Below are 20,340 nucleotides of genomic sequence, written 5' to 3'. Positions count from 1 at the left end.
AGTGCAATTTCCAAAAGGTTTCCCCAGTTTGTTTTCGAGGACGAAAACTCTTCTTAAGGGGGGGGTAATGTCACGTAGGCTGTAATGCCTGTGACTGACGGCAGACCGGATGGCCATATCCGGGGTTCAGTGGGAGAGGACGCCCATGCGGAGTCATGGGCGGCCAGGCTAGTGTGGACGGCAGGCCACACACTATATAGCCTGGGGGATGAGGGGCAATCCTCATTCTTCCTCTATGGCTGGGTGGTGAGCCAGAGGCCGTCCCCTCTTGTGGTAATGCCCGTAGCGGCGTTACGGGAATGTAACACTTTTTCTCACCATCTCTCTAGAGATAACTCAAAAAAAATAAAATTTAGACCTTCTCTCTAGATTTAATAAAAAACCAGTGATGAATCACTTAATCTAAAGTGATAATATGATCATTTCTAGTGCATATAACATATTTACAAAAGGGCTAAGTATAATAATGAGCAAAGATGCACCATCTCTCTAGAATTGGCTCAAAAATATAGAATTTAAACCTTCTCTCTAGATTTAAGCGTAAAGAAAATATGAATCACTTAATCTAAGGTAATAATATGATCATTTATAGTGCATATAACATAAGTACAAAAGGGTTAAGTCTAATACTGAGCACAGATATACCATCTCTCTAGAATTAGCTCAAAAATATAGAATTTAGACCTTCTCTCTATATTTAATAAAAAATGAGAGATATATCACTTAGTATAAAAAGATAATATGATCATTCCTAGTGCATATAACATATGTACAAAATGGTTAACTCAAAGAATGATCAGAGATACATTATCTCTCTAGAATTAACTCAAAATATAGAATTTAGACCTTCTCTCTAGATTGAATAAAAAACCAGAGATGAATCACTTAATATAAAGTTATAATATGATCATTCGTAGTGCATATAACATATTTTTAAAAGGTTTAAGTCTAATAATGTGCAGAGATACATCATCTCTCTAGAATTAGCTCAAAAATATAGAATTTATACCTTCTCTCTAGATTTAATAAAATCTCAGAGATGAATCACTTAATCTGAAGTGATAATATGATCATTCCTAGTGCATATAATATATTTAGAGAAGGGTTAAGTCTAATAATGAGCAGAGATGCACCATCTCTTTAGAATTAACTCAAAAATACAGAATTCAGACCTTCTCTCTAGATTTAATAAAAACCCAGAGGTAAATCACTTAATCTAAAGTGATAATATGATCATTCCTAGTGTAAATAAAATATGTACAAAATGGTTAAGTGTAATAATGAGCAGAGATGCACCATCTCTCTAGAATTAGTTAAAAAATACAGAATTTAGACCTTCTCTCTAGATTTAATCAAAACACAGCGGTTCTTTCAATAATACAACATGATAATATGATTAAATAGAGAATTATTAACCTCTTTTCAAGAGGGATTAGCAATTGGATATGTGCAATTAAGCTATCTCTGTAGATATATGAGGTCAATGCCAGATGGTATATGAAAAATATGACTAGCAAGCCATGATTTAAGCCAGTAGACTAGAATAAGACCAGATATCAGATAATCAAATACTTGATGAAGATGCTAGATTTTAGATGGCTAATGTACCTAAGCAAGTTGAGCATGCTGCAAATTTTCAGAACATTGTTCAATATCATGATGGTGCTAGCTCTATGACATCATCAAAAGCCATGTCCTAGTGGTAGCAGCTTGACATACACATGGCTCTGAGAATTTGGCATATCACATCAGTTGGTAGGACTAGGTGGGGCTGGTGAATGAAGGCAGACCAGTGGTGCATAATGGCAGAGCTTAGAGAACACCAGCAAGTTGCCAAGAATCATGTTGAGAAGCTATTCCACTCAAGCCATGAAGATAGTCATGGAGAATAGCAGGCATGGCAGACCAGAGGTACAAAATAGAATGGCCATAGCAAGACAAGCTGGTGTGGCTTGCACATTCAGATCATGAAGTATTGCATCACTGCTCATAGTTGATTTGAGACATGTTCGTGGTGTGTATGCGATCTGTTGATTGTATGTTTCTCCATGCAACTGTAGCATGAATGTACAATGCCTTTGGATGAAGTTACTATGATCTGCATACAGATCAAGGCCATATTTTCATGCAGGCAGAGATGGGCCATGGCACAGCTGAGATCATGGTATGTAATAAGGTTGAAGTATCTGGTCTCAATGTCAAGCCTCCTAGTACTCTGAAGGGAATCAGCTACTGCCAAAATGGAAGCATCCTTTCCCAACAACACAATTCATGCACCTTATTATTTGGATCAGTCCATGAACTACACCCTCGAAGCTTCCATGCTTTGTTCCTTATTCTCTTGACTTCAATGTCTCTGGCCTTTTCTGGCATGCCAACTACTGCATAAATATTTACATGAAAACATAAGCTGGTCCATTGCTTTTGCCTAGCTCTACTGCCCATTCGAAGGCACATTAGAAGATGGCATAATATTTGGAATCCCTCTTTCTTCCTTTTTTGTTTAAAGTGCACTGCCATGCCCAAAAAGGGTTAACCATGCAATTGTAACACCCTTGTCATGAACTCACACTATATTTGAGGTACTCATATTTATAAGAAGTGCTTATCCCTCTTCTACTAGACCTCGGTAACTGCCCACATTAAACCATGTTCACCACATTTAGTTACATGGTCATGTTTGCTTTCCATTAAAAACTGTCCCTCATGAGGCTGTAGATGCCCAACAAAAACCTCATTGCTAGGCATTTATTCACACGAGATTACTCTAAACCCTGTCACTTACCCTTTAGTACCCACAAAAGCTAACATTGCAAAGCATATGTACAATATGTATATCACTGGTAGCATGTCCATGTATCTAGAATCACATAAGATGGTAACTAGGCACATTTTCCCTGCATGGACATGCCACAACACGACATCCACCCCCTCTAAACTTGCACATCCTCCGGTATGTGCCACCAAGTTGCTATGTAGGTTAATCTTCATCTGGGCATTCCTGTGATTTTAAAAAATGCAAGTCATCTCCATGTCTAGGACCTCCTGGATCCCAAACCATTATAGCAACCTGACAATGCATCTTTGCATCCTTTCAAAGATGCAAAAAAGGCATTTTTCATCTTACCCACATCATCAGTCATAATGTCCTTTAAACCCCTGGCATCTTTATCACCATATATAACATCATAGGAGTGTGCATGCTACTTATCACCATCAACATGCATATCATCCCATTGTCTAAGTCCATGAAGGTAGTAAAACACCTCACATAAGACAATACATAGCATTGACCTTGCTATAAAACATATAAATGCATGCCCCAAAGCATTTCCAAAACAATCCAACACCTGTAGAAAGAGTGCATCATTTATAGCGTTGGGAAAACCTGTATCCTTTTTACCCTCACCCCCTCCATAATTGGAGAATTCCATGAGCATCCTCTTGTGATCTGAATTTCTCTCTCTCATGCCACACACACACAAAATCGTTAGTACCTACTCTCTCTTATTCCACACACACATAAAGTTGGTGGGAGCCAAATTGAGACTTTTTTAAGAGTTTTTTTAAAAGAATAAAAATTAGCGAAATACATTAAAAAATCCCAATAAATCAAATTAAGTTGTACACATACTATATATTTGGCCTGCAAAATGGCTTGGTCATTAGATCTATGAGGTGAAAGTTATAAGGATTTTTTTTTTTAAATTATCATGCTAAAAAATATGGGACATCTAATACCTGCGATATATCCTTCCACCTGAATTTAGAGTAACTGACCTTGTTTTGTGATCATCTTTTATAATTGGGATCCTCACTATGGGTTTTATATGCCCACCAATTCTCATCTCCAATGGATCTTCCTAGATATTGCCTCAAAGTGCCAATTTTTGTGCTGTTCTAAGAGGTTCAAGGTGACAAAAGTGTGTGTGTGTGTGTGTATGCAGTGACCTATGTGTGCATCTTGAAAGCATGTGTCACGATTGGAGCTGCTGACAAGGGGAAACAAATCCATGACAAGATTGTAAGGCAGGGATTGCTGAAGAACAACATTGTGCTGCGCAATGCTCTAGTGGATATGTATGCCAAGTGCGGTGCTGTTTCAAAGGCGCGACATGGACTGCATTAATAGCTGGCTATGCCCAAGAGGGGCACATCCAAAATGCTTTAGATTGTTTTGAACAAATGCAGCATGAGGGCATCCTTCCAGATGTAGTGACCTACACATTCATCTTGAAAGCTTGTGCCACAATCGGAGCAGCTGACAAGGGGAAACAAATCCATGACGAGATTGTGAGGCAGAGGTGGTTGCAGAATGACATTGTGCTGGGCAATGCTCTAGTGGACATGTATACCAAGTGCGGTACTGTCTCAAAGTGCTCGATGGGCCACCTTCGTGGAATATTGTCTCTTGGAATGCACTGATTGCAGGACATGCACAAGATCACTCCCAGCAAGGACTTAACCGTGAGGGCATTCTTCCAGATGCAGTGACCTATGCGTGCATCTTGAAAGTATGTGCCACTATTGGAGCAGCTAGGGAAACAAATCCATGATGAGATTGTAAGCCAAGGGTTACATTGCGCTGGGCAGTGCTCTAGTGGACATGTGTGCCAAGTGCGGTGCTGTCTCGTAGAGACGCGACAAGTGCTTGATGGGCTGCCTTCTCAGACTGTTGTCTCTTGGACTGCATTGATTGCAGGATATGCACCAGAAGGTCACGCTGGACTTCTTTGAAGAGATGCAACATGACGGCATTCTTTCAAATGCAGTGACCTACGTGTGCATCTTGAAAGCATGTGCCACGATTGGAGCAGCTGACAAGGGTAAACAAATCCATGACAAGATTGCAAGGCAGGGGTTGTTGCACAACAACAGTTCGCTGGGTGGTGCTCTAGTGGGCATGTATGCAAAGTGTGGTGCTCTCTGAAAGGCGCGACAAGTGCTCAATGGGCTGCCTTCTCGAAATGTGTCTCTTGGAGTGCACTGATTGCAGGATATGCACAAGAAGGTCACGCCGAGCAAGCTTTGAAGAGATGCAACATGAGGGCATCCTTCTAGATGCAATGACATGTGCCTCTGTGTTTAATGTCTGCAGTCACCAAGGTCTAGTAGAATTCTAGAATTACCTCGTCCTACAAATGCCAAGGGAGTACAAAGGTTTATGGGTCATGTTGGCTATTACTTCACGAGTTATATACATGTATGCTGATATAGCCTGTGGCATTGTACAAACTATTGATATTTTTTGTCTAGACGAATGAATGCCAAGAATTATGAGAAATTTCAAAAGGCACTAGCTTCAGCCCCAATTCTTTACACTCCTTTTGGGATGTGATTTTTCATGTCCACATTGATGCCTTCGCCTATGCAATAGGATGTATACTTCCCAACTAGGTGAACTCAAAATGGATTTCCCTATAGGATTTACAAGTAGAAAATTAAATGAGGCTGAACAGAACTATATGACCACATAAATGGAACGCTTAGGCACTATTTGTTGGCAAATAAATTTGTGTTTTTTGTAGACCATCAAACCCCCTCTACTGGGTTTAACAAACCTTGTACCACAGGAAGGATCACTAGGTGGCTATTAATCCTCATGGAGTTTGACTTCTCTATCACTGTGAGGAACGGATCATCACATGTGCTTCTAGATCATCTATCCAAAGTAACCAATGGTGAACCTTTGGTAGGCATTGACAATGACTTGCCCGATGCTTGTTTATTTCAAATAGACATAGTTCTAGAATGGAGCTTTGACATTGTGCACTTTTTAATGAATGGGCTACCTATGAATCATGAATTGTCTAAAGAATAGGCACGGTGATTAATTAAGTTGGTGGCACCATATTAGCTAATTGTGGGGTAATTATATCAGTTAGCAAGGATGGAGTTCTTTGGAGATGTGTGCTTGAGTCGAACTATGTAGCTGTCCTTGAAGAATCTCATATAACAAACTAGGCGGTGGGCATTTTGCCATAGAAACCACTGCACAAAAAGTGCTTCAATCAGGCCTATGGTGGCCAACACTCTTTGGTGATGCCTCAAAATTTGTCAAGAGGTGTGAAGAGTGCCAAAGATTCGTGACTCATAACAAGGATCGTATGCCCTTAATTGTAGTCTACTCTCTACAAGTCTTCCAGAAGTGGGGGGTGGATTTTGTTGGACCTATCAGTCGTGATGTGCAAAAGCATCTCAGGCAAGGTACATTATAGTGGCAACATGTTATTTTTCAAAATGGCTAAAGGCCCGTGCCACTGTGAAAGCTGACGCTTGAAATACTGCCAAATTCTTGTACAAAAATATCATAACTCGATATGGTTGTCCACTGGAACTTGTAAGTGATAGAGGAACTCATTTCATCAATGAGGTGATTACTTTTCTCCTGGCTGAGCTCATGGTAGTTAATAGAAAATCTTCACCATACTATCCTCAAGCCAATGGGCAAGTAGAAAGTACTAACAAGACTTTATGCACCATATTGACCAAAATACTAAATGAACAAAGAAATGATTGGGAACAAAAGCTTCATGATGCTCTTTGCGCCTATAGAACATCCTGTAAGAGTGCTACTTGAATGACTCCCTTTCATATGGTGTATGGGTTGGAGGCAGTTATGCCTATGGAATATATTGTGCCCTCTTTAAGAGTGGCAATTTCAAAAAAACTTGAGGGAAATGAGATATCCGAGAGGTTATTCCAATTAGAATGCCTTGAGAGACTAGACTTCGTGCAGCCTATGGATTATATGTTAAAAAGCTTTGAAGAAAGAAATGGTTTGACAACCACTTGAGTAAAAAAGTCTTCAAGTAAGGTGACTTAGTACTAATGTATGCGGTCAAAAAAAACAAATGAAAACTCAAGATGTTGGACATGGCTAGAATTTCTGAACTCACTAATTGTGCCTCGGCAGATTAGAAACCTTACATGGCGTACCTCTTTTGACATAAGAGCAAGTTGCATACGTTTTATGGACCATTTACGGAAACCATTCTTATAGCCATCCATGAATCTAAACTAAGGAAACATGAGGAGAAAGAGAAAAAGAAGCTCACTCGGCTGGAAGCTAGGGCTCATGCTGCTGAGAAAAGAAAACAACAATATAATAGGCTATCTATTTAAAACTGCAATGTGGCTAGCCACAACTGATAAAATCATGAATATATCCCACCAAGACAGGTGTACCTAGGATTTCGTGCCATGAACACATTGTATCCTTCATTATGTTTACTTGAAACACACGAGAGCTGATTTAAGCCTTATATCTTATGAAACTTGGGCTATAATGGGTAAACAAACACCTCAAGACTCAAGCTGAGCATTGATTTTGTTCAATGTTTGTGTCTCCAAGTGCCTTGGCTTGTTAAATGTGTCTTATTGTATTAACAATGATCTTGTGGGAAGGTATTTTTCGTGTCATGAATGCAGGGGAAATGAAGGAGGAAGTCATAATATGTAGCAATTGGATGACTAGATATGTCTTGGAAATTCAATGGAAAGCTCATACATTTGTGGCTTGCCTACCCTTAGGCAATCAAACTGTCTATTTGTCGAATTAGGTGTCAGATGCCAAAATGTACCATATGTGTGCACCCATTGAATGGGCAAGGTTTTCAGACAACTACTCTTCAGATGAGGAAGCAACTTTTGAACCGGACTGGGAAGTCTTATTGCCCAAGGAAAGGAAAATTTTAAGCAACAATGAATGGCCTACCCATAGCAAATATTCCTCAGTTCCAACCTTGGTGTCCTCACCTACTGTTCAAAAATACAAATGGGTTGCCAAAAAAGACTTGAAATGTCCAGCCTTGGCACACACCAAGAACTTCTTTTGGGTACCCAAGTCTAAAATCGATAAGCTCTCTACAAATGATGAGTTGAGTCCACATGCTGTCAAACCAACTTCATCTGGAAGGAAGAGAAAATCCACCCCTGTGTCCAGCTGAAAAAGACTTTATTGGCTGATCTACGGCCCTAAGTATGCAAAGTGGATCCAAACAGGGAACGTGTGCCCTATTACTTGGAAAGCATCGGCTATGGATTTGCAGATAGTGGAAGCACACAAGGTCAAGGATAGGTCTACGAAAGCAAGTTCTAGAGCCATCAATACTAAAACCGCTATTCAATGATGCGAGCCAACAGTTAAGCTCTATGCAAATACATGGAATAAAGAGGGATATCTGTGCCCACAAAATCAGAAAGACAAGGGTAAACTAGTAGTGGATCAAGGGTTATCAGCTAATGACCTAAAGATAATTGATGATCTTATCCGCAACCTACCCTCCAGCTCCATGCCTCTTTTGGGTATAGACAATAGCACTTAGCCTCCTACTAACTTATTTTCAAAGTTTGGTGGAAAACCAATGCATACCAAAGCGTTCTTGGTCAGACAGATCAACAAGGCTCAATAGTCAATAGTTACAATTTGGCCAAGACAAGGGCGTATTAGTAGATAACTATGACTTCACACTCATCAACTTTGTTTCAATTGTTGATAGTCTACCTCTGTCCATGAAGCTTCAGACTAATAAAACTTTCTAGTTTTAAATCAGGTAAAACTGCACCAAATTAGAGTGAGCAATCAGTAAATTCTGAGCTTCCACTCATATAACTTCACCCTCCTCTGGTATGTATGTGATCTTTTTATTTTTCACATGGGTAAGTTTTTCCTTCCCTATCTGTCATCTATTACATATTTATGCTTGTTTGACAAGTCAAAATTGAAAATTTATCCAAAATAAAAAAGGAGACTCTATCGAGATTTTTCCAAAATTTTCCACAATATGCAAAATCTTGTATTTTGTTACAAACTCCTGACTTAGAGACCGCATGGGTATGGAAGTCACTATACATGGACTACCTGCACTCCTAATTTCACAATTCTTAACACTTCAAAAAATTCTGACTATTCTTGTCCACCCACCCTCTATAGCTGTAATGATTGCATTCATTTGGGTATACACACTCGTAGAGGGGTGTACTTGGTCTAGGCAGGGGAGGCATTGGAACTCGCCCCAAAATGGGGATATTATTATTTTTCCAATCAAAAGTTCTAGTCCTGTCCGAAAGGGTATAGTGTCATTCGCCGAGAAACTTGGCTACTACATTACATATTGATTAAGACCAACAAGTAGAGAAAATGAAACCCAACATTTTCTTACTAATAAGAGGTTTTGTTTGCAACAAAAATGTCCCAGAACACCCAATCAAGCACTGAATTGAATGCAAAGATGTCAAGGAAACATGTTGTGTCTAATAAGGAGTCAAAATAGTAGGGACAACACAAGAGGTTAAAAGGAATACCAAAGGTATTGGATAAGTCATTAAAGGATTCTGAAGGTTGGGTAACAAAGCATGGTCATTAATCTAGTTGGTTGGGTGATGCAGGTACAAATGGAGAACACATATGCATTCGAGTGTTCCAAAATAATACAAAAAAAGATCCCTGGTCGTTTATCTACCATGCAGCAGAATGCTACTCAGTTCTTAAGGAAAATGGTGTAATGAAGAAATTGTAGGCAACTAGCTTGGATAAGATGGCAGCTTCCTGCAATCCTTACTATGATAAACTGAATTCCTAAACTCTTGTGTTACAGACAGAGCTATGGGTGCAGTAACACAGGACACTATGAGGCTGACATTAAGTTGCACAGAAAGTTAATCATTGAAAGATTCGGCCTACCTTTAGGGGTGTCATATTCAAAAGTCAAACCAGGCACCATAAATATCACTACACACATGAAAAAATGGAGTAAGTCACCGCATGGAGAATTCTTTACACAAATCAGGGATAATACAATAGAAATAGAATGGAGAGCAATCAGTTTTCTCACTCAGGTGAAATACATTGATAGACATGATAGGTTAAACTCTCAGGCTATTTTTATGGTGGCGGAAGGCTGTGAGGAGGATTGGGCACATATAATCTTTAACAACCCTTATTGTGCAGACCATAAGTACAATTTTGATAATCTTTATCTTCTACATCAAGTTTTGGAATTTGGGGCAAGAAAGGTCCTTAAAGAAGCAGGTGTCAACATTCCAACTCTCATAAGACAAGAGGCTCAAAGGCAAGACCAGGGAGATCAAGGCTCTAAGGGTAGAACCAACCTACATGTGCATGGTGAATTGTGCATGGTGAATCGTTATCCATGTGCACGAAAATCCCTATTGCAATATCTCCACAAGCACAGTCTATGTTAGTCATCAGCACTAATAGCTGGCCCTAAAGGTAAGAGAAAAATGGATTCTTGAATGACCACTCAAATGCCTGAGGCAGTGTCCATACAATCTAACATTCAAATAAAGAGCAAAGAATTGCAAAGGAAGTCCTAAACCCTAAACTGTAACAAGTACAACAACAGGTAGTCGCTCTATTTGGCCTGGACATAGAACAAGTAGAGGAGGAATCCAAGCTACATCTTTTAGAGTTGACAAGGGTACTTAACCTTTTGCAGAATTTTACAAACAGCATGCACTTAATAAGCAACAAGTTATTGACCAATAGCATACTCAAATAACACATAGCTCAAAGCCCAACTCCAAGAATCATCCAACCACGCAGATAAAATCAGTGAGTTGGTGGCCAATCTAAAAGAGGGAAAATTGTTGTCAAATGCTAGTAAGCAAAGGGAACATTATAACAAGGTACACAAACAAAAGCATGATCTGTTAAAAGAGTTGAAAATTTCAAGCAAAGAATTTACCTTGGTCACACAACAGACTGGAACCAGGCTCAAAGTAAGATGGCTAAGGTAAAAGAACTAACTGAATAATGTAGTGACTTGGAGCATAGACTACAAGAAGCCAAGGAAAGCCTGGTACAACAACTTCAAAAATAGAATGAAGAAGAAGGCAGACTCAACCTCAAGCATAAGATAGAAAAGGACAACTTATTCTAGGAGTTGTAAAAGGCACCAGAAGATTGCTCAAAGTATCATGCTGAAGCTATGGACAAACCAAGGGAACTGGAGTCTACTCTCTAGCAACAGAATCAGCACGAAGAGGAGGAGATTTCTCTAGTAGAGCAAGGGGCAGGTACATTGCTTGCCACTATCTCTAACCATGCATTTGCTCTAGCTACATTAGCTGTTTTCCCACGAACTCCATCAAAAAACCCCAAAAAAATCACCGAGCTACCCTTTTATAGTCTATAAATGTAAAAGACATAGATTTTGAGGTTGCTTGACAAGTGAGGTAGTGTAGTGGGTTTTTCAAAAGATGTCCCGATAAATTCCCCTACACTTATAATGGCCATTCTTCATGGAGACATTAGTCTACAAAGCCCTGGTGATCTTTTCTATTGCATCTTATGGTAAAATCAATTTCTGGGCATGGGTTAGGGTGCTTCTCAATTCTCAAGATTTTTCTAAGAAAGGGGAACTTTTGGAGTGGGTCTACTAGAGGACTTAACCTTTGAATCCCAAACATGTGTTACTAAATATATGTATAATATAGAGTTTAATTATCTTTTGTTTTTAATGCAGGTGAGCAACATAAGAAAGCAAAAGTATGGAACATGGATGCAATGGAGCAGAGGTGAGTCACATGTAGGAGCAAGGAGCCACCGAAATAGTTGGAAAGCACGAAAGGTGAGAAGAGCGGCAAGCAAAAAGAGACAAAATGAAATGGAACAGTCAGTAAAAGAAGAGAAAAAACAAACCATTGAGTCAGTACCATTGAATAAAGTAGGGGAATATTACGAGGGAAATGATGGAAACACAACCCTACCAGTGGAATATGCTGGGCGTAACAATTTAGCTATCCTAGATTGTGGAGCAGGTGTCGCAATTGCCACGAAAACGGTATGGGAAATTTGGGGAAGATTAGCCTTAAGGCAAACATGCATGAAATTACAGTTGGCTGATGGATACATAGAGAGGTCGAGAGAGAGAGAAAGAGAGAGAGAGAGAGAGAGAGAGAGAGAGAGAGAGAGAGGGGGGGGGGGAGGGCCTTTTGATGTACACAGTTAAGATGGTGTGTGTGTGTGTGTGTGTGTTTTGGGGTTTACTGAAGAAGACAATACATTCTTTCCCCAAATGAGCAACACTGGTTCTACAACTCTTATACCATTCTTGTTCTCAAACATGTAACGGTAAGCTAGAATTAATCTGATTCTCAGCTTCCCTATCACTTAAAGTTTTTAATTTTGGAGTTTAAATTTGCACGCCTGTAGTGCAAAACTATGTCTACACTTAGGCATTTCATTAGTGCTAGGTTTATTAGATACACTACTGATGGTAATGTATTATCCCTTGTGCTTTCAAAGAAAATATTCTATGTTGCTTAAACATAATTCTATATTATGGGATCTGATGTGTGGTAAGGGCCTCAAACAACTATTAATCTATATAAGTTCTTAAGCTTGTAAATCTTAGCATCCTAAGTGTGGAAAGGTCCTCAGACAACATTTCATCGAAATAAGGTCTTAAATCTTTTAAACCATAGCATATACTGATTTTAACACACTTAAACTTCCAGTTAGATAGCCCAAATTCATAAATTCCACATTGTATACATGGGAAGTCATTCTATATTTTCTCTTTTGACCATTGGGTTAAATCCCTTAACTTTTGAAGGAATCTTTAGTGGGTTCTAATTATTTGTTATCCAAGCCCACTTTCCTTGCTGTCTTAACTCAGAATGTTGGTAAGAAGACCTTAATCTTTAAGTAGTGGAGAGAGAAGCTATGAGGACAACATGAATAGTATTACATAACATACTACATGGGTTTATTTTTGTCAATATTTGCTTGATTTCTTGGCTTTGAATAATTGTGAGTGCAATACATTCGGTGCATGATGTCATAAGCATAGCCTTCCTTAAACTCACTCAAATAATGCTTGCAATGTATATATCATGGATCTACCTCCCTTCACAAGCTGGGTATCCTTAATAAAAAAAATATATAAACATCCTACCTCCTACAATTTCCATCTCTTGAGCAATCTCTCTCTCACTCTCACTCACTCACTCTCTCTCTCTCTCTCTCTCTCTCTCTCTCTCTCTCTCTCTCTCTATACGTGCACACACACACACTCTCTATCCCTCTCTCTCTCCCTCTCTCTCTCTCTCTCTCTACGTGTGCACATAGACACTCTCTCTTTCTCTCTCTCTCTCTCTCACCACTCTCTCTCTCCTCCTGCATGGCATAGACGTGTCATTACCACGTGTATGCCATGTCACTGTACACAGACACACACGCGTGTGTGGCATTACCATGTGTGTGTGTGTGCAGTGACATGGCATACACGTGGCAATGCTACGTCTATGCCACGCGAGAGGAGAGAGATAGAGTGGTATAGAGAGAGAGAGTGAGAGAGAGAGAGAGAGAGAGAGAGTAAAGAGAGAGAGAGAGATGGAAGGCTTCTTTGTCATTAATTGCTCAAAGGTTGCATTGTGTGTGGGCACATGCAATTACTTTGTGTATTATGTCATGCCCAACGACGAGACCATGAGCAACCAATCCTCTCTGAAAAAGACCTCTATAATGCCTTGTCTCACAATAGAACCTACCCAAATATAGAATAATGAATTTTTAGGTTTTATTTGTGAGTGGTTTTCATGGTCTAGGTGGCACCCTTGCCTAAGTTCCTTTTTCATATGTAAACTTGATAAGTTAGGCTTCTTTATAAAAAGCCAAGTTGTAATCCCCGTCTCTTTTTTATTCCCATTAACACATTTGCCAAGTTGTACTAAGTTGTTTATCTTTTTCACATATGTGTGAAGTTGTTTATCTTTTTCCCACATGTGCTAAGTTGTACTGCTCTCCTCTTTTTCTTATTATGAACTCAAAATATATATGCCCTTCTTAGTCAATTGGAATTTTGGTAACTTTAATTCTTCTATTGCAAGAGAGAGAGAGAGAGAGAGAGAGAGAGAGAGAGAGAGAGAGAGTCACCCAATTACCTTAACATTCTTCACTCAATCGCATTAAGATGGGGACTCTCTATCACTCACTCTCTCGAGGTCTCGTTCACCCTTAAGACCCTTACCCTTACCATCTTCCTTCAAACATGTAGAATAATAACAATAACATGGCGGATATGTGATGTTGTATAATTTTGATGTATGACAAAGAGAGCTCTCTTATATACCCTTTCTTAAATAAATTCCTTAACATGTATGAGTTCATGTGTGTGTTAAAAAACTCTATATTCTCTCTAATTTTTTTGTAATGTTAATGGATTAATGGAAATAATAAGTGATTTTATAATATCTTTTATGGAATTAATGTGTTTGTATGCAAGTGTGTGTGTGAGAGAGAGAGAGAGGGTGCAAGTGCAAGTGTTTTTGAAGTGTCTTGTAATATGAATGAGAAAGGGAGGGAGATAGAGATAGGGAGGGTGATAGAAAGAGAGGGAGATAGAGATAGGGAGGGTGATAGAAAGAGAGGGAGAGAGAATGATAGAGAGGGAGAGAGTGAGAGATATGGAGATGGAGGGAGGGAGGGAGGGAGGGAGGGAGGGAGGGGGATAGAGATAGGGAATGCAGAGAGAGAGAGAGAGAGAGAGAGAGAGAGAGAGAGAGAGAGAGAGAGAGAGGGGGGGGAGGGAGAGAGAAATATAGATAGGGAAGGAGATAGAGGGATCCTCACTAATGGCTTTTTGCAATCCCAATTTAGCATAAACAGCCTCCACAATCTCTGTATCAGCCTTGAATAGCAATTGATTATCCTCCATAAGACATGCATCGACAACCGCTTCTAAATTGGCTCGGATCGATGTCGGAATACTATCACAGCTCACATTATACCCTGATTCTTCACCCTTTTTGTCACGTAGGTTGTAATGCCTGTGTGACCGACGGCAGACCGGATGGCCATGTCCGGGGTTCAGTGGGAGAGGACGCCCATGCAGAGTCATGGGCGGCCAGGCTAGTGTGGACGGCAGGCCACACACTATATAGCCTGGGGGATGAGGGGCAATCCTCATTCTTCCTCTATGGCTGGGTGGTGAGCCAGAGGCCGTCCCCTCTTGTGGTAATGGGTGGTGAGCCAGAGGCCGTCCCCTCTTGTGGTAATGCCCGTTAGCGGCGTTACGGGAATGTAACACTGGTATCAGAGCTTTCCAAGGAGAAGTTTTAACAAGTTGGTGATGCAACATGGTAGCGTAGTCTACAAATATCTAGTAGCATGGTCTGAGAAATTGCGCTACTAGAGTGCTCTCCAGTACATTAGCTTCTGTGCTAATGACATGATGCAAAATCAAGGCATGAAATTTGCCTTAAGGTTTTGGTTGAAATACCAAATCATGGCTTGTGTGAGCATGATCCTGTCTTTACAGAGGTCTGGCGTGCTGTACGCGTACACACTTTGTCATAGCCGCGCCCACCTTCCTCGCCGGCACGTAATGCTAGTCCGGAGAGACTGGCCGTAGGTGCGGCGGGTAGCGAAGCGGGTAGCGAAGCGAGAGTTAGTCCGAAGAGGCTAGCCGAGTCTTTGGGGTATAGTTTTGATAGTCCAAGTGCGGGTCATCCTGGGATTCAGAAGACCTATGCACTAGTAAAAAGACACTTTTATTGGCCTACTTTGTTTAAGAACGTCCAAACTTATGTGCTGAAATGCAGTAAGTACCAGGTCAATAAACATGAACGTCTTAAGATTGGAGGACTCTCCGTCCACCACTGCAGATTCCTCAAGGGAAATGGGAAGCATTTCCATGGATTTCATTACCGGTTTACCCAAGACGAGTCGAGGGAATGACTCGGTGTGGGTGGTAGTGGTGGACAGGTTAACTAAAATGGCAAAGTTTATTGCCACAAAGAAAACTGTTAAAACGCCAGAGTTGGCAAAACTCTTTATTGAACATCTCTACAAGCTATATGGCCTGCACGCAGATATAGTGTTGGATAGAGAAAGAAAGTTCAACAATCATTTTTGAAGGGAAGTCTTCAAAAAGTTGGATACTACTCTGAGTATGAGTACAGCAGATCATCCGGAGTCTGATGGTCAAACTGAAAGAATTAACCAAATTCTAGAGGATATGTTGCGTTCTTATGTTAGTAAGAAGCAATCTAATTGGGAAAAGTACTTGCCCATATTGGAGTTTGCTTATAACAGCTCCAAGCATTCCGCGATGACTGGATTTACACCATTCATGTTAATGTATGGATTCCAGCCGAGATCTCCGATGGCTGTAGGCCTAGAAAAGGAGAAGATTCAATCTGTCAAGGATTTCCTTGAAGATATAAATGATATGCTCAAAGCTGCACGCGAGAGCATCCGTAGCGCACAGAATCACGCTAATACATTTGCCGATAAAGGACGCAGACAAGTGACCTTTGCAGAAGGTGACTTTGTATTTTTAAAGGTTCCTGCGCAGTCAGCAACCATGCAAACGGGAAAGTGTGATAAACTTTCTCCTAGATATTGCGGTCCTTTCAAGGTCCTTAAGAAGATTGGGGACGTAGCCTACAAACTTGAGTTACCGGAGAGTTCTCAAGTTCATCCTGTCTTCCATGTCAGTAAACTGAAGAAATCAGTTCACGGGTTAGAGAACGCAGTTTCTCCAGAGATTTTGGTGGACTTGATAGAGCCTGGGGCCTCCACCTTATAGACGTGTAGGTGTAGCACGTGCGTTCAAAAGGATGGGTTTTAATATAAATCTCACTTACAGTTTTAAAAAGAAAGGAGGGGTATTACAATTGTGCCTGGGAAAAATAAAATAAGGAGTGTTTTTATTCACAAAACTTTAGAAGTAGGGTACTATTCTAGTGGTATGACATAATTTTGTTGGGGTCTAGGTAGAGGGTTCAAATCTAGTAGTGTTTTTCGGCCCCACACTTTAAAGTTCTTTTTTTGCTCCACACTCTATTTAACGTTTTTTAAATTTGAAGTGAAGTGTTTTAAATTAGTTGCTGTAAAAGAGAGAAGCAATAAAGAAACATCTCACTTAATGATGCTCTCTCTTTACTACTCCCTCCTTCCTTTTGGACGCCGCTTCCCCCTTTCTCTATCTTTGTGCAGCTTAATAAAGCTGGCTAACTAAGCTTAATAAAGCTCCTTAGTTTAGGTTTTTACATTATTGGCCAAGGTTAATAATATAATGGCAGCGGGGCCTGTGGTTATTGGTGTTGATTAAGTGGAAGATTTCTAAGGTGCGCATTGTCTGTGATCTGTAGAGACATGCGCATACGCCGTTGCACCAAACATAGAACCTGGTAGATTTAATTTGCTCAGATTCAACAATTTGTCGGTTTTTTCTTACTAAAGATTTCATAGTAAAGATGAAGACTTACGTGCCTGCACTTACATACCCCTGTTTTCCGTCTCAGACAAGATAGGGGAAAGGCTGTTGACATTCTTGTGAAAGACCTCAAGATTTTTGCATCCTTCAATGAGGAATTGTACAAGGAGATCACTCTACTGACCTTGGAAAATTTCAGGTGATAAGACTCTGTTTCAGTTTAATGTCTGCACAGGTATTTGTGCCTTTGTCCTCAAGTTCTGACTTTTCGATAGCTCACAGGGAGAATGAGCAGCTCTCCAAATACGGAGATACCAAGTCTGCACGAGGCATCATGCTTCTAGAGCTTAAGAAGCTTATTGAGGCCAATCCCTTATTTCGCGACAAACTTGCATTTCCTGCCTTGAAGGCTTCGCACCTGAGGACCTTAATTAACCAGAGGTAATCATTCAACCGCCTCATATAGGCACTGTGGAAAGCCTGTTAGAATGCCTGTTGCTTATTTCAGATTGCACGGTATGTTACTTGCAGCCTGAACTGGCAACATCAATTGTGCAAGAATCCTCGGCCTAATCCAGACATCAAGACCCTTTTTGTAGACCATAGCTGTGGGCCTCCAAACGGGGCTCGTGCACCGCCTCCTGCAAATAACCCGCTCGTTGGAGCACTACCAAAAGCTGGAGCTTTTCCTCCCCTCACGCACAATGTAAGTGTTTTGAAGGTCCATTTATGCACACACTTGCTTTGGGTTCAAGAACTTGCATTTTTAGCAGATGCATTTTGTTCTTTTTTGATATGCAGCCATTCCCTCCAACTGCATCTCCTGCTGCAAGTGCCTTGACTGGCTGGATGGCAAACAGCAACGCTCCAGCTCCTAATGTTGCTGTGGGTGCGGGACCTGCTGCCCTTGGAGCTCTTCCCAACCTAGGAGGTAATAGGAGGAAGTCATTAGTAATAGTAAATGAAATTGTTTTCATCACATAGGACTGTGATATACTTGACTTGTGGTTTTTGCCTACTCTCTGCAGCTGCTGCTCTTCTGAAACGACCCAGGACCCCGCCAAACAAATCGACTGCTGTTGATTACCAATCTGGGGATTCTGAGCACATTATGAAGAGATCACGCCCTGTTGGTCAAGCAATGGAGGAGGTCTGATTTACTGCTGCTTTCTATTTGTGCTGGATATATGATAGCACCTTGAGTAGGCCGTAAAAAAGTGTGGCTAGAATGTCTCTTGAGAGGATCATATAAACAATGTTTCAGGCTTAGCCTGTAGTCTAATCGGGCTCAGTGAGTTTCTAACTGTCACAGGTCAACTATCCTGTTGGACCAGTATTGATGCATCAGTCTACTAGCATGTATTCTTCTGAAGATCTGCCAAAGACAGCTGTTAGAACTTTGAATCAAGGCTCATGTGTGATGAGCATGGATTTTCACCCAGTGCAGCAGACAGTACTGCTTGGTATGGTTTTCATCATCTCACGTTTGTGAGGGGGTTTAAAGGTGATTCCGACCATTGTTTACAACTAAACGTTTTCATGTATTCTCACAACAGTCGGTACGAATGTGGGTGACATTGCCGTTTGGGATGTTGGCACAAGAGATCGGCTAGCTCATAGAACCTTCAAAGTCTGGGATCTCACTGTGTGCTCAATGCCCATGCAGGTACGAGTCACTCTCGCCATTTATAGCTGTGCCACAGCCCGGATGCTTGCTAAGCCATAACCCAAATATTGATTTGAATTCAACTAGTTGCATGAGATGCTGGGAAGGTTCTAATATAATGTGTTGTATGACAGGCTACAATGGTCGAGGACCCTGCAGTTTCTGTGAACAGATGCATGTGGAGTCCAGATGGGAATTTGCTGGGTAAGGAATCCTTTATCATCAAAGAAGCAAGTATTGTATAGTCGTGTTTGTTTTACTGGTGGTGGTAGTATGTGCCCTTGTGCCACAGCAGTCCTAAAAACAGGTTCCAAAGGATGCCCTATTCATCTAAATCAATCTTGCAGGTGTTGCATTTTCAAAACATGTTGTTCATGTTTATTCCTATACGGGGGGTACTGATCTTCGCCCACATCTTGAGGTGTGTTTGAAGCTTGATTGTTTTTTATAAGTAGGGTCATGGCGCATCAATAATTACAGGATGTGATGTTTGTTCATACCATGCTCACTGAGTGGAAGGTGAGGTTTGCGATTAGTATTTGCAATGAAAAATCTATGGGGTTAGTGGTGTTATGTGGCTAACAAGTAGCTGTTTCCCTCTCAAAGACCGTGCACCCTTCTTTGGCATGCTTGCATATGGGGTTAAATGCATATACAGTTATTATTCTGGGAGTTGAATGAAGTAACATTGATACATATTTGACTGAGATCACATACTTCAACCTGTCTGTTCTTGCAGATCGATGCACATGTGGGTGGCGTGAATGACCTGGCCTTCTCTCATCCCAATAAACAGCTCTGCATCATCACATGTGGGGATGACAAGTCTATTAAGGTTTGTAGTTCACCTCATGTTTTCTGGTCTGCCTTTGCAAAACGAAGGCTTAAGCAGCATGTTTGTGTAGCAAAACACATTAGAGAAATGAAACTTGCAATCTTGTTATGATTGATGATTGTCCTACCCTAGTCTAGTCACTATCTTTCCTTTTGTCTTATAAGATAACTTCAATTTAACGAGCAAGGCCTTTTATGAGGCTTACCTTAGGTGCATTCCCTGAAAGGGGTAGGGTCCCATGTCCCTAATCTACTCTAGCCTCTAGGGTATGGGGGCGGTAGGGTTGTGCCTGATCACTTGCATTTCCCCCAAGGACTATATCATTGTCTACTGAAAGCCAACCAGAAAGAGATTCTTGATTGCATGGGAGTTCTTGATTGTTGAGTTTGCGTCATTACACCTATCCCCAACTGCTTGTCTTCGCAGGTATGGTACTCGGAGGCATGAATGGTTTCATGCACATGGATTGCAGATGGATCATCTCCCTCCATTTCAGTACAATCTATACTCTCCACACCTCGACCTCTCATGACAGGAGATCAACCGGATTATCCGATTGATCTACTCTGCTGACACATATGCTAGATTTGGGTGTCATCTCATCAGAGATAGGGATGCAAATTGAGTTTTTCATATAGCATTTTTTGAGA

General features: G+C 40.7%; 1 protein-coding gene across 1 annotated transcript; it reads left to right on the top strand.

Moving 5' to 3' along the window:
• Positions 1 to 1,897: 1,897 nt before the first annotated feature.
• On the top strand, positions 1,898 to 19,816 carry LOC147612843 (protein TPR3-like). The gene is made up of 17 exons (XM_086783574.1): positions 1,898 to 1,911; positions 2,089 to 2,164; positions 4,192 to 4,363; positions 4,432 to 4,514; positions 4,703 to 4,905; positions 4,997 to 5,106; positions 11,490 to 11,541; positions 17,278 to 17,388; positions 17,472 to 17,630; positions 17,721 to 17,895; positions 17,991 to 18,120; positions 18,218 to 18,339; positions 18,502 to 18,652; positions 18,746 to 18,855; positions 18,990 to 19,059; positions 19,203 to 19,276; positions 19,595 to 19,816. Exons 1-17 carry the CDS (start codon positions 1,898 to 1,900, stop codon positions 19,799 to 19,801), a joined length of 2,019 nt encoding a protein of 672 aa, XP_086639700.1. The 3' UTR covers positions 19,802 to 19,816.
• The last annotated feature ends 524 nt before the right edge of the window (positions 19,817 to 20,340 follow it).

Source organism: Cibotium barometz, chromosome 45 (assembly GCF_041138505.1).
Source record: "Cibotium barometz isolate CiBa-2024 chromosome 45, ASM4113850v1, whole genome shotgun sequence".
Taxonomy (NCBI): domain Eukaryota; kingdom Viridiplantae; phylum Streptophyta; class Polypodiopsida; order Cyatheales; family Cibotiaceae; genus Cibotium; species Cibotium barometz.
This window is presented reverse-complemented; position numbering and strand designations above follow the sequence as displayed.